Below are 13448 nucleotides of genomic sequence, written 5' to 3'. Positions count from 1 at the left end.
TTGTATAGTACTAATAAACTGTTCTATTAAAATACATGATTACGCCGCTAGCGATTAGTTAATCTTATCTGGCGCCGCACTCGGATCGCTAGTTTAATGTAAACAGAAGCGATTTTACAGGTTTATTTTCATCACAAGATCACCGCAAGTTGTCTCTAAAGTTTCAATGTACCTGCATTTTTAATATGAACATATAAACATGTGGAGAGATCAGACATTTGGCTTCACCCAACATTTTTAATGTGAACTTATGAACATGTGGAGAGATCAGACATTTGGCTTCACCCAACATTTTTAATATGAACATATGAACATGTGGAGAGATTAGACATTTGGCTTCACCCAACATTTTTAATATGAACATATGATAATATGATTTGTGGATCATTTAAAACATTTATTTCAACAATACTCCTAAACACATCATGTAAACCTACGAATAGCTGTAATTTTCTGTTTTTGTTTCTTGTGTTTGTATGTCTTGTTGCATAGCTTTTATCAAATGTAATTTTATTCTTATTTTTTATGTTTCAAAATATCTGTCAAATTAAAATTATACTACCAACCATGTAAAAGCCCTCTGGGCGTAAATAAATAAATAAAATAAAATAAATAAAATGAACATGTGGAGAGATCAGACATTTGGCTTCACCCAACACTTTTAATATGAACTAATGAACATTTGGAGAGATCAGACATTTGGCTTCACCCAACATTTTTAATATGAACATATGAACATGTGGAGAGATCAGACATTTGGCTTTACCCAACATTTTTAATATGAACTTATGAACATGTGGAGAGATCAGATATTTGGCTTCACCCAACATTTTTTAATCCGGATTTAAATGTTACCATCCTGTGTGGATCTGATTTATTTTTTCAACTACATACGTTAGTCAACGTTAGTGATAAATTTGTGATGAATTTCAGGGACATTATACCCTCACAAACTTCCTGATCGACTCCAGAACACTCCCTCAGACTCTCCCCTATGGCTATTTCCGTGCTGACTTATTTCTTGTGGAAGAGGGAGAAAGGGTCGCATGCCTCAGGGCCTTTTTTACAATAAAGCCTAAGGAGTTCTTAGGATAGTGCAAACGGAGGTACCAACAAGAAGAAGAAAACGGCAAGGATAAGGATGTCCAGAGAAGAATCAGGATGACAAAATAAATTTTTTAGATTTTTTCAATAAATTAAAGAAATAAAATATCCTTAATGTAAATTGTGCAATATTAAAAATATAAATACAAGAATACTGTAAATAATGTATTGTACTTACTCACTTAACTGTTGTTGATTACAAGGGAATCTGTACTTACTTGACCAAGTCTGATGTTGTTAATTATTTATTTATTTATTTTGTAAGAAACAAACAGCTTTTATATAATATACAATGATAGATATAAATATACAAGTTAACTGAAGTCAAGCCACAGAAGTTTCTTATGTTAAAGTGCATTAGAAATGAAGTTTTAGTATCTTAAAATTAATTTGGTGTTAAAGGAAGGGGAGAGGAAGGGGAAAATAGGAAGAGGATAGGAGATGCTGCCGATACATTCCATACTCTCATGTTAATAATCGATTGTACGCATTACTTCATATCGATATTTCTTTAGGTTATTATCAAAAATGTCAATGCTGTAAAATTTTGTATTATATTGTGAACATATACGAGGAATTGGGGAATTTTTTCGAATTAGTTTGTTCTACATGAGGGTAGATAAAATAAATCAGATTGTCGGGTTGATCTAGACGGAATATGAAGATTTATTATGAAGGAATCAGCACTTACTTGATGACCAAGTCTGTTGTTGCTTACGAAGGAATCAGTACTTGTTTCAAGATCAAGTCTGTTGTTGATTACAAGGGAATATGTACTTACTTGACCAAGTCTGTTGTTAATTATGAAGGAATCAGCACCTACTTGATGACCAAGTCTGTTGTTGTTTACGAAGGAATCAGGACATGTTTCAAGATCAATTCTGTTGTTAATTACAAGGAAATCTGTACTTATTTGATGACCAAGTCTGTTGTTGATTACAAGGGAATCTGTACTTATTTGATGACCATGTCTGTTGTTGAATATGAAGGTGTCTGTACTTACTTGATGACCAGGTCAAACTGCTGGTGCTGCAGTACGGCCTTATTGCCCAGCACCCGGTTGGCAAGTTCGTCGCACAGGGCCCTGCGGGCTGAGGGGGCCCTCAGGGCTCTAAGGGCGGCAGGGTAGGTCTTACGCGCGTCAGCGATCTTGTTCTCAAATATGCAGGCCACACAGTTTCTTAACACCTGGAAAATTCAAGTATTATTTGGATATATGTATTATAAAAATGGAGCCATGGGTAAGCCTGTATGAAAAAATTAAAACAAGCAAACATGAAAGGATTGACATATAAAAACTACAGACAGCACTGTGAGAGAATTAATACAAGTCAAAATAAATTAATTCACATAGGTCAACATGAAATAATTTACATATAAAAAAAGTGAAGGGGAAATTTTTTTGAAGATTTCATAAATACAAAACACAAGAAATAACAACTAACATGTATTTTAGAAACACTAAATCTCAGGGTAAAAAACGGTAACCAGATAAATCATCACAATGATAATTCATCACATTTTTTAAAAGTTATACACGGTGTCCGGAAACTCGTAGTACAAGCGGGAAACTGGAGAATCTACACCACATGGGGAACCCAAAAAAACATAAAGTTTTTTGATTTGAGCATTTTCAAAAAAAAAAAAAAAACAAAAAAAAAATTTTTTCGGCTATTTTAGGGTTAAAGTTTTTTCTGGTGTTTAGGGTTGAATAACAGATGTTTTAACCCTGCAGAGCAGAAATATTTTATGATTACACCGGGTTAAATGAAGGGTGATTTCAAAATAATGCTTCAAATCCGAGTTTCTTCATTTGTTTTACCATCAAATAGTTTTATTTAGTTGGGTACTTTGATCTTCAGTAATAATTTATAAGAATTTGATTAAAAAAAAAAAAAAAAAAAAATCAACTTCAAACTCGATTTACTCGATAACGAAAGCTAAAATAAAAAAAAAAATACTACATAGGTTAGGTTAGGTTACGTTAAAAAAAATAATTTTTTCATCGTTTCTAATGACTTTTATATCACTTTTTAAAAGTGTGTTGAATTGTCACTGTGTTGAGTTATCATCTAGGGTGCCCGGGTTACTTTATCCCAGTGACTTTGTGGTCACTGATAATCCTGATATATTTTTCTGAGGACCCGGTTATTTTTGGAAACGGTTCCTGTTAGAATTTTTATAATGCGAATCTTTGGAATAGACGCCCATTTCAGATTTTCAGATACGAACCATCTCTACTAAAAAAATATCTCATTTATTTACCTCAAGTCTCCTGGCAGAATTGGGAAGAGCCAGAGAGCACAAGGAGTCCATATTGGAATTTGGTGCCGGTCCTGACGGCACTATCCGGGGCTGGGCAGGACGCATGGATGATAATCTGAAACAATACAGATGATAAATAAATATATATTTTTAACTAAGGCTCATTTAGCACCAAATTAAGGAACCTATGAATTGAATAATTCACCGAATTTAAGTTAATTTTCAAGTTCCGTTATTATTTAAGTTTAGTGAACAGAACTTGAATATAACTTTCACAATTTTTTTACACTAAAATTTGATGAATTGTTCAAATTCTGTAAAACAACCCATCCTTAGTCACTTCCAGTCAAGTCATATCTAGTCAAATCACATCAGTCAATAGGTTTTGCGTTGAATATGTCATGTCTCATCCTATGAAAAATGCAGGAAAATTAAAAAAAAAAAAGCTGCATTTTTTAAAATATAAATGGTGTCTTACCACTTTCACTGAACAATAAATGTTTATAATAATAACCAAATGGAAATATCCAATCATATTTCTGTGCTCTTGGTATTTTGTACTTGTTGGCAAGTTGTATTACATATGTATATATGTAACTATTTGAGTATTGTTAGGAAGTAAGAGCTTCATAGATGCACGCACAGATGGCAGTGCATAGAGCTTGCGTGGAAGTCCGTAAGATGGAGCCAGTGGCCAGTAGTCGCCAGGGCCAGTGGGAAGGCTCTCAGAGAATCTCACTGTGGCAGATTCCAATTAGCCAGCTTCTAGTTAGGTCGACTATCGAGTCACCATTATATTACGCGGTGTAATAATAAATCCCTGATTATTCTAAAAGAACCAATTATTATAAACTCCTTCCACGACGAGTTGGAGAACTGTTTGTGCGAACACAACAAGTATGTATAATTGTGACATTAACGCCATTTCGCAAATTAAAACCAATTACCCTATGACATTTCTGTGCTTCCCGTAATTTGTTCCTTTCGACAGGTATACGTTTTGACATTCATTTTATCCATTAAAAAAATACCTAGCGCAGAATCGTAAAAAATCAAGGGATACTATTCAAAATTAAAGGCAATCAATATTATTATAGGTACCTACCTAATACACTGAAGTTTTCAAGCAATCAGTTCCAATTTTGAAACCGACACTACTTAAATTCAAAGGAAATCTGAGTTATAGAGTTATAGATACACAATTGAAATCAGTATTTTTGATTACTTTAGCAGGCTAACAGTCCAGATGTAAAAATTTTATGAGACGAGTCTGAATTGATTCGAGCCGAATCCAGAAGCTATCGGATGCCAATGGACTGGCTTAGATTGACTTGGTGCAAAATGTTTCTGAAGCAATTAGAAAAGTAACAGAAATGCTTAATTTTTCCAGGTAACTTAAAGATTAGCTCGGTACTTACTTGGCAGCTAGGTTATTTTTAGCCAGCCCTTCCTCAATGATGGCTTGGATCCTCTTTCCATCCAGCCGCGGTAAAGGGGGCTGATGAATCCTCGCTGAGACTCCTTCTGGTGGACGCAGCACCCTCTGCTGGTAGCCCTGCAAACCAAACAGGAATATATCTTTAGCATACCATTAATGCCTCAAGTATGAAAAAAATTTGAAAGATAAAAATACAAAATTTAACCACTCAGAACATTAGAACGCCAAAAGACGTAAATATGATAATAGCAGTCAAGACATTAGAACGTCTTTTCACGTAAACGCGCGAGATTTTACAAAAATCGATTTATTTCCATCACTAGTATACGGATTGCCATGATTTAAAAAACAGAGTATCGATAATGAATAACGCTACGCGTCTGTATTCAAGAATATCTATGGAACGTAGAGTTGCATTATCTAAGCCGATTGAATCTGTCATCTTGTTCGTTCATAATTTATTGCGTTTCTAAATAATTTATTAAAAATATTTTAGTTTGAACGGTTAATATTTTGAGGTGACTAATAGTTTTTAATTATATTTCTTCAATATATAAAGTGTTATTTCTTTATGATACTCAGAAAAAAGTACATTTTTCAAAGCTTTGAAATAATTGTAAGCAATTTTTACATATTTCTGACGTTTTCATAAAATGTATATTTAGAAACGCAAATATTTACGTATTACAACACAATGCGATAGTGGATTTCATAATCTTTCCAAAACATTTTTTAGAATGAGGCTACATTTCCCAAAACGTGAGTTATGAAGCTTTTAGCAAAACTCGTAAATAACACAAAAATTATCACGTTTTGACAGTTCTCAAAGGAACACATATTAGATAAAAGTCTTTGTCTGAGAGGTTAATAGACAGACAATTTCCAGGTTATAAATAACCTGACAATATCTGAATTACAAGTGAAAAAAATTGCCTGTGCAGTGACGGAAGACTAGAAGAGAACTATACCCACGATGACTGGGTGGGAACCCGACACATTTGTCCACTTAGCTGCTAACCTGTTATGATTTTAAAATTTTACATAAACATCATATTATTTTTTTAATGATAAACTAATTTTTATAATAATTCGTTATCCTTTGTGCTATGCATAAAAACCTTGTCTTATAAACATGAGTTTATAATTAAAAAAATAATAATATTTGTCAAGTCAAAATATTTCACCAACAAATGTAGATATGATATATCTCGACGCCATCTAGTGGGAAATTCAGCACTAACAAAGCCTTTCCTACAAAAATAAATTTGGTTGTTTACAGGTGAAAAAAAATATAAGAAGCAGTAATTGTCGATTGAAGTACTTGTACATATTGAATTATTTGGCAGGTTGGGAATATGCCGACGTAGCTCAGTGGTACAGAGCACCAATTCAAGTGGGTTCAATTCCCGTCGGCGGCATTTATTTTTACTCTGGAGATATTTTCAATTTGTATGGATATTTCAGGCGAGTAATTAATGCTTATAATATTTTGTTTTAAACATCCCAAATAAGAAATGGTAAAACAGGTAGTTACGGCTATCGCTCTCTTGGTAAATCAAAATTAGAGATATCTACTGAGAATGTGTTGTATTATTTTAATGAGAATGCTAACCTTGTAATGACACTCGTAGCTTCAAACGTTTTTTACCACCTTCAAAATTAACTCTATGCACGCGGCCGTATCGACTGTTGTTACGGCAAAAAGTCCATAATCACACGCGGCTGTATCAACAGTTGATACGGAAACTTTGAATGCCGATATTCCAGCGGTCTTTTGACATAAATTTATTTCCCGCTCGCTTGAACATTCGTAGAACTATCACAATGCTGACATCTACAAGAATTTCTCGAAAATAAAATTGTATTTCATTAAAAAACATCGATAATCAAGTGAGCCTCTTTGTGCCTTCGAGTGCTATAGTTTACAATTTTGTCAACGGATGGCGTTAGTTCAATTTTGTTATTATATTAAGTGACATAAAATTTAAGTGTCCAGTTTTAGAAAAAGTTTTCATACCAAAAAATGATGAGTGCTCATGGTGTCCCACTTGTGTCTATCACCTAAGTACACACACGCCGAGTGAATGGCGGGACCACATTCAAAAGATACGGTACGTCTTTGAATGAAATTTTATGATTTTGTTTTTATAAACATCTAAGAGTGTTGACACACGAGGATTTGTTACCATATTGTGGAGAATAATCTGTTCTGTCTATATAGTGCAATAAATCATGCCAGAATGCTATAATTTGACATTTAATTGCGTGCATAGGTATTTGAAAATATGTACCGCGTACGGGTATAGATAAAACGGAGCAAATTAACGCGTTCAAAAGGTTAAACAGATACTGTTGTAAGACTTTTACCTGTGCATTTGGATTTTCATTCATATACAGCTGTTTGGCCAACTCTTGTATGTGTAGCAACTCCAGCTCTGGGTCCTGCGCTTCCATCTTCAATTGTTCCGGCATATTACTGGAAGAAACAGATAACTTATTGCGAGATAGGTGGCATTAAATTCCTAGACCTGGACGTTTATTAAGGCAATGTATCTTGATGTGTAACATTCGGAATTGTGTGAAATCACGCACTTCTTACGCAGATGGTGATAAGGTTGAAATTCCCACTTAACACATGCCGCATGTTTCGATTTATGCAAAAAAAAAATCATTAAAAAAAGAACAGGCACAAATATTAAAATGTTTTCCAATCGTAGTCTAAAGAACTTCAATTGCCACATTATACAATAAAACTTTATCCGAAAAGTGGTTTGTAAGTAACAGATTTGGTACTTCAAAGCATTTTTTCCAGGCCTGATACTTTCTAGACTTATTGATACATATTGCACTATTTTGCACCATTTTAATAATATATCTATATATTTAAATAAAAATGTAAATGTTCGTTTGTTCAAAATCTTAAATCTCCGAAAATTCTTCACCGATTGCTTTGAAATTTTGACACTACATTGCATTAGAATATGCATGTGTTTTTATATAGATGTTACCTGTGAAAGGTAATAACATGCTTTTTTATTTTAAACAGTACCATCTGTTGTACGTAAAAGCAACACGAGTGATTGTTTCTCTATCTGCACAGGCAGACTGAGACACAGCAATGCTTGGTGGGGTACAGATAGTTACAAATATACATTTAAAAACCAAAAAATTAGATAATATGGCAAACTGCAGGTGTATTTAAAATATTAGAAGGTTTACGTAATATACGATAATATATTATTGAAACATGAGATAATGCATTTCGAGTTACCTGTAAAGTTCATCCCAGACATCGCACACCCTCCAGGGTGGCCCCCTTTCCGCTACGAAGGCGTTGAAGAACATGCAGTCCAGTAATCGCGCCGTGAACTGACAGCCACTCAGTTCGCGCGCGCCCAGGAATGCCGCTCGGTGGAATGTTATGACGGGCGAGGGGTTGATGCGGATTATCGTCAGGCAGTTTCTGGAATAATAAATCATTCGTTAGTACACTTAACCCCTCAGGTTAATTTGTTCGCTCTTAAGAAAAGTTCACATGGTCTCATAGAAATCTTTACGTCTCCCTTATTGCCATGGTTAGAAATATGATCTAAACGGTGTAAGAAAGAAAAAAACAAGACGCTTTATATTCAAATCTAGACGTTAACCACAGATGAATTAAAATGCACACCTCTATGAAATCGAAGATTCCGACCGCAAGTTGAAAACAAATTATGAAGCTTTGTGAATTTTGTATGTATTATTTTTGTATGACATGAAAAAAAAGTGAGATGACAAAAATGTTTATAATACATTTGTCTAATAAAATATGCATTTTGTCATCATCACTAATTTTAATTCAGGGTTTGGACGAAGTGTATTTTATCACCTTTCAAAAACAGTTTTTAGTTTTCGGTTATGTTCAGAATTATTCCATTTAATTGGATTTTATTGCAAAGTGGAAATATTCCGACGCTTCGACAGAATATGCCAGAGACTTGAGGGGTTAATTCTGTTTTTACAAAGGGACTATGATCAACAGAATACAGTACGTAATGCATAAGAAAATGAAGATAGGTACTAATGTATGAAAATTACTCCATGATGTCGAAATGCGGTTATGTTATTAATTTCTAGTTTTTGAGCCCGGTGCAAAAAGTGCCTACCTACTCTTCAAAAAAACTGAAAAACACATTGTTGCAGCCAAGCGTTTAGGAATAGCTGCATTTGTAAATACTAATTAATTCGAATTTAACTTTTGTTTTGGGAATTAATGTAATAACAATTCAGTAATTTATTTATTTGTAAGAAACAAACAGCTTTTATATAATATACAGTGATAGATATAAATATACAAGTTAACTGAAGTCAAGCCACAGAAGTTTCATATGCTAAAGTTCATTGGAAATGACGTTTTAATATCTTAAAATTAATTTGGTGTTAAAGGAAGGGGAGAGAAAGAGAAAAATAGGAAGAGGATAGGAGATCTTCCCGATACATTCCATACTCTCATATTAATAATCGATCGTACGCATTACTTCATATCGATATTTCTTTAGGTTATTACCTGGCTATTAGGTTATATGCTGGCGTCCCACAGGGATCGGTTCTGTCTTCGACTTTGTTTTTGTTGCACATCAATGACCTTTTGACATGTGCACCGATTCATTGTTACGCGGATGACAGTACAGTTCATGATAGCTTTTTGTTTGACAAGCCCCCAAAGGGCACACAAACTCCAACGGCTCGGAGGGCTTTGAAGCAGAGAATGGACGGTTATCTCGAGAGTATTTCCTCCTGGGGTAAAAATAATCTCGTCGAATTTAATGTTTCAAAGACCCAATCCTGTCTGATTACGTCTAAAAGGGATCCAAATGATAATCTAGTCTCCTTCAACGGAAGAAATCTTCCGAACAGGCCTTCCATTGATATGCTTGGTGTAACTATAAGTGACCAGCTCAGGTACGGGGGCTCCATCGAAGCCAGAGTAAAGTTGGCCTCTCAGAAGCTGGGCGTGCTGTACAGGGCCCGCAGATACTTTAATAGTACACAACTGCTGACCCTGTACAAATCGCAAGTGTGCCCTACTGTCGAATTTGGCAGCCATCTCTGGTACGGAGCCCCTAAATACCTGAAAAAAACCCTTGACTCTGTGCAAAAACGGGCGGTCCGTTTGATAGATTCCCCAATCTTAACAAACGGACTGCAATCTTTAGAGCACAGGCGTCAGGTAGGTATGCTGTCCTTGTTCTATCGGTATTACAATGGAAGATGCTCTGAGGAACTAGCGTCATTGATCCCTTCGGCACCGGTGCGTAGTCGGGATACACGCCAAACGCGCGCCCAACATTTGTACACGGTTGACATTTGTCACATGAGAACGGGTCGCTTCTACGATTTGTTCTTAAGTTCAACAGCTCGGCTGTGGAACGAACTGCCGGCCTCTGTGTTTCCTCCCTCCTACAACATGGGACTCTTCAAGACCCATGTTCACTCCTTCCTCTCCACAAAAAGACCCTCCACACAGCATCCCCAAAGATGACATAGGCCCTGAGGGAAATTATTTTCTTCAGGGCCTCCTGTGTGGAGTTAATATATATAAAAAAAAAATTACCAAACATGTCAATGCTGTAAAATTTTGTATTATATTGTGCACATATACGAGGAATTGGGGAATTTTTTCGAATGTTTGTTCTACAAGAGGGTAGATAAAATAAATCAGATTGTCGGGTTGATCTAGACGGAATATGAAGATTTATTAAATTGGTAAGTTCTGGTGAGTCCAGACCATTATTTAGGATTTTAAACAATAAGATTTGATCAAAAATTAGACGTCGTGTTTGGAGGGAGTTAAAATTATGAAATTTAATGGAGCAGTTAAACTAAATTTTAAATTTTTATACAAAAAATTGTTTATTGTAGGTTGATTTTTCATTTAAACACATACTCGTGTGTGAAATATGTATCTTTTTTTAGAATATGATAGATTTTTTATTTTCTATATTCCCGAACCTTAAAAAATGACAGATAAGAGGCTTTCTTGGCCTAGGATTCACCTGTATCCCTGCATCAGCTGAGCAAACAGCCGCATAAACACGGCTCGTATGTGCTTGTCCAGCAGGGCGGGATCTTGGGGCGCGGGGCCCTGGCCCTGCGGGGGCGGGAAGGCCCTGTCGGCGGCGGCCAGCGCGGGCTGCATGCAGGCGCGCAGGGCCGACAGGGCGCGCTCCAGGAGGGGCTCGCAGGGACGGGGCAGGGTCACACCGCTCGGCACCATGAGCGCACCACCGTCCAGGTCGGCAACCAACACGTCCATCTGGAAATTAAATTGTGTTTGTCAGTTAAAAGAAAAAGAACACAATAAATTGAGTGTACATGTTAAATTTCTATTATACAACAATCGAAGATTAGTTTGCTAAAACACAAGAGATCTTCATTTTCTTTGATAATATTCATATCGGGTAGAGAAAAAATACTACAAATAAAACTTCTTTTTTTTCTTCTAATTGTTAATGTTATTGGTGATAAGCCCTGATTGACTCCTGTTTTAACTCAAACGTCTGGCATTTTATCTGTCTGTAAATTTGTTTGTAATTTTCGCTGACAGTTTCGAAATCTGCTACATCCACTTTATTATTCACTTTAACTAGGTGGCTAACTTTGACTAGATAGTTGACGGATTTGCATTTTCTAAAATCTGCTGCATCCACTATATTATTCAAGCAAACCTTACTTTGATTACATGGCTATTTGACAAGGCTTAACTTTGACTAAACTTTTCAATATTATGGTACCTACCTGCCAGAAGAAAGTTTGAATAAAGAATTGCCATTGATATTTTGACATGTCTTTGAACAAGCTGTATAATTTTTTATTTTCGAAATAAATAAAAATGTTTACAAAAAATATTATATGGTTTATAATTAAGTACCTACTTACAAATCATATGATTTCAGAGGAAGTATTTTATTTTATTGATTAAATAAGAGAAAATTGCCTAATAATTGTCTCTCATATACCAAAAAGAACTATTCGATCCAAAAGTCTATTTAATTATAACAATAATATGACCACTGAGTCATTTAGATATTGTACCTAGATTGCATGCAGTTAATACTTTTCGCAGAAATATTATGTGTTCTATTGCGTAAAATGTAGATACAAGAAGGCTATAATAGCATACCACTTCAATAAATACTAAAGCAACAACTTTGGTTTAACAGTAATCAATATTAAACAGTTAGGCTCTAAATTCACATGGCAGGAAAACCCTTGAACAGGACAGAGTTAAATTTCCTTAGCAAAGGACAGGGTAAAGTGTGTGCTCCTTTAATAAATCTGTTTATGTGAACTTATTATTTGTTCCATTCCTACTACTGGATCACTATTATATTATGTATCTGTCATCACTTAAAAATTCATTTGGCCGTGTATAATAGATAACTCCAAACTACCAAAATCTCACTAGTGCCCCTTCGATTTTGCATCTTATGCACCTTAGGTAATAATATTAAGAATTCTTGAAGTCTGACAAAAATTTGTGGTAGATGAGTTCTAATCTTATGTCGAAAGATTAAAAATGAATGAATGAGGCTTATAGAAATAAACAATGACAATTTCATGTCGAATTCAAAACAAAAATGACAACTGTCAATTTTTACATAGCAGATAATAAAGCTTGCAAAGAAATAAAAATTACCAATATCCCAGAACATCTCAATGTTTAAAGTTTGTATTAAATTAAAAAGTAAACACCAACAGAAAGAGAATAGCATTCTGTGAACAGGGAGATCCACTCACCAAACACTCCCCGGAACATCGGCATGCATTGATTATTTATAGATTTTAAAAACACCGTCGCGGTTAATAAAGAGTATTGTACTCTGAGAAAAAGGGAAATCCACTCACCTAACATTTCCCAGAACAATGGCATGCATTGAATAAGGATTTGAAAAAGGAACTCCGTCATTAATAAAGAGTAATGCACTCCGAGAAAAGGTGAAAATTGAAATACATTGAATAAATATTTAAAAAAGGAACACCGACATTAATAAAGAGTATCGTACTCCGAGAAAATGGAAATTAACTCACTAAATACTTAGCAGAACATTCAAATGCATTATATAAATCTTTAAAAAAGGAACACCGTCATTAAGTCAATCAAGGAAAGGATCACACAAAGGTAATCCACTCACAAAAAGCTTAAAGGCCTTGTACACCTCCCTGCAATCGGAGGCAATATCGGGGCAGTGGTGGGGAGCACCCTAGATACCACCACTTTCCCAACGGCATTATAAAAAAAAAAAAAATATGGTTTCCTCCTTCACCGCACACGTCAAGTATACAAGGTTACAAACTTGTATCATCGCATACCCAGGACAGCTAAACCGCTGTCGCCGGGCAGTCCCATTGAGAATGCACCCAGCGGTCAGCCAGACCGCAAGTGAGACCTGGTTTGGCCATCGACGAACTGTAGTTGAAAAGAGGGGGAAAATGCCTGAAGACACTGAGGAAAGAGTGAGCATCGGGCAGGGTGGAAGGGCACCGAGTCCGCGTGGTCGCACCTCAGGCCAGTTGGCGATGGGGGAGGCGCAGGCGGGTCGCGGGACAGCTTTCGCGGGGGATTCATCACCTGGGTTAATACAGGACGGGTCAATCCCAC

The 13448-nt window shown here is 35.6% G+C and overlaps 1 protein-coding gene across 1 annotated transcript in view; it reads right to left on the bottom strand.

Moving 5' to 3' along the window:
* Positions 1-13448, bottom strand: part of Sbf (SET domain binding factor) — a 181566-nt gene that overhangs the window by 70994 nt on the left and 97124 nt on the right. Inside the window, exons 7-12 of the mRNA XM_089644755.1 lie at positions 10843-11102; positions 8079-8270; positions 7175-7283; positions 4788-4924; positions 3370-3484; positions 2108-2292 (exon numbers count right to left, since the gene is read on the bottom strand). Coding sequence (XP_089500881.1) covers positions 2108-2292; positions 3370-3484; positions 4788-4924; positions 7175-7283; positions 8079-8270; positions 10843-11102 — 998 coding nt within the window. The remainder of the gene's footprint in view (positions 1-2107; positions 2293-3369; positions 3485-4787; positions 4925-7174; positions 7284-8078; positions 8271-10842; positions 11103-13448) is intronic.

The sequence above is a fragment of the Hesperophylax consimilis genome, chromosome 21, assembly GCF_061612785.1.
Source record: "Hesperophylax consimilis isolate HC1 chromosome 21, BYU_Hcon_1.0, whole genome shotgun sequence".
NCBI lineage: Eukaryota > Metazoa > Arthropoda > Insecta > Trichoptera > Limnephilidae > Hesperophylax > Hesperophylax consimilis.
The sequence above is the reverse complement of the archived record's forward strand: the minus strand, read 5'-3'. Positions and strand labels throughout refer to the sequence as shown.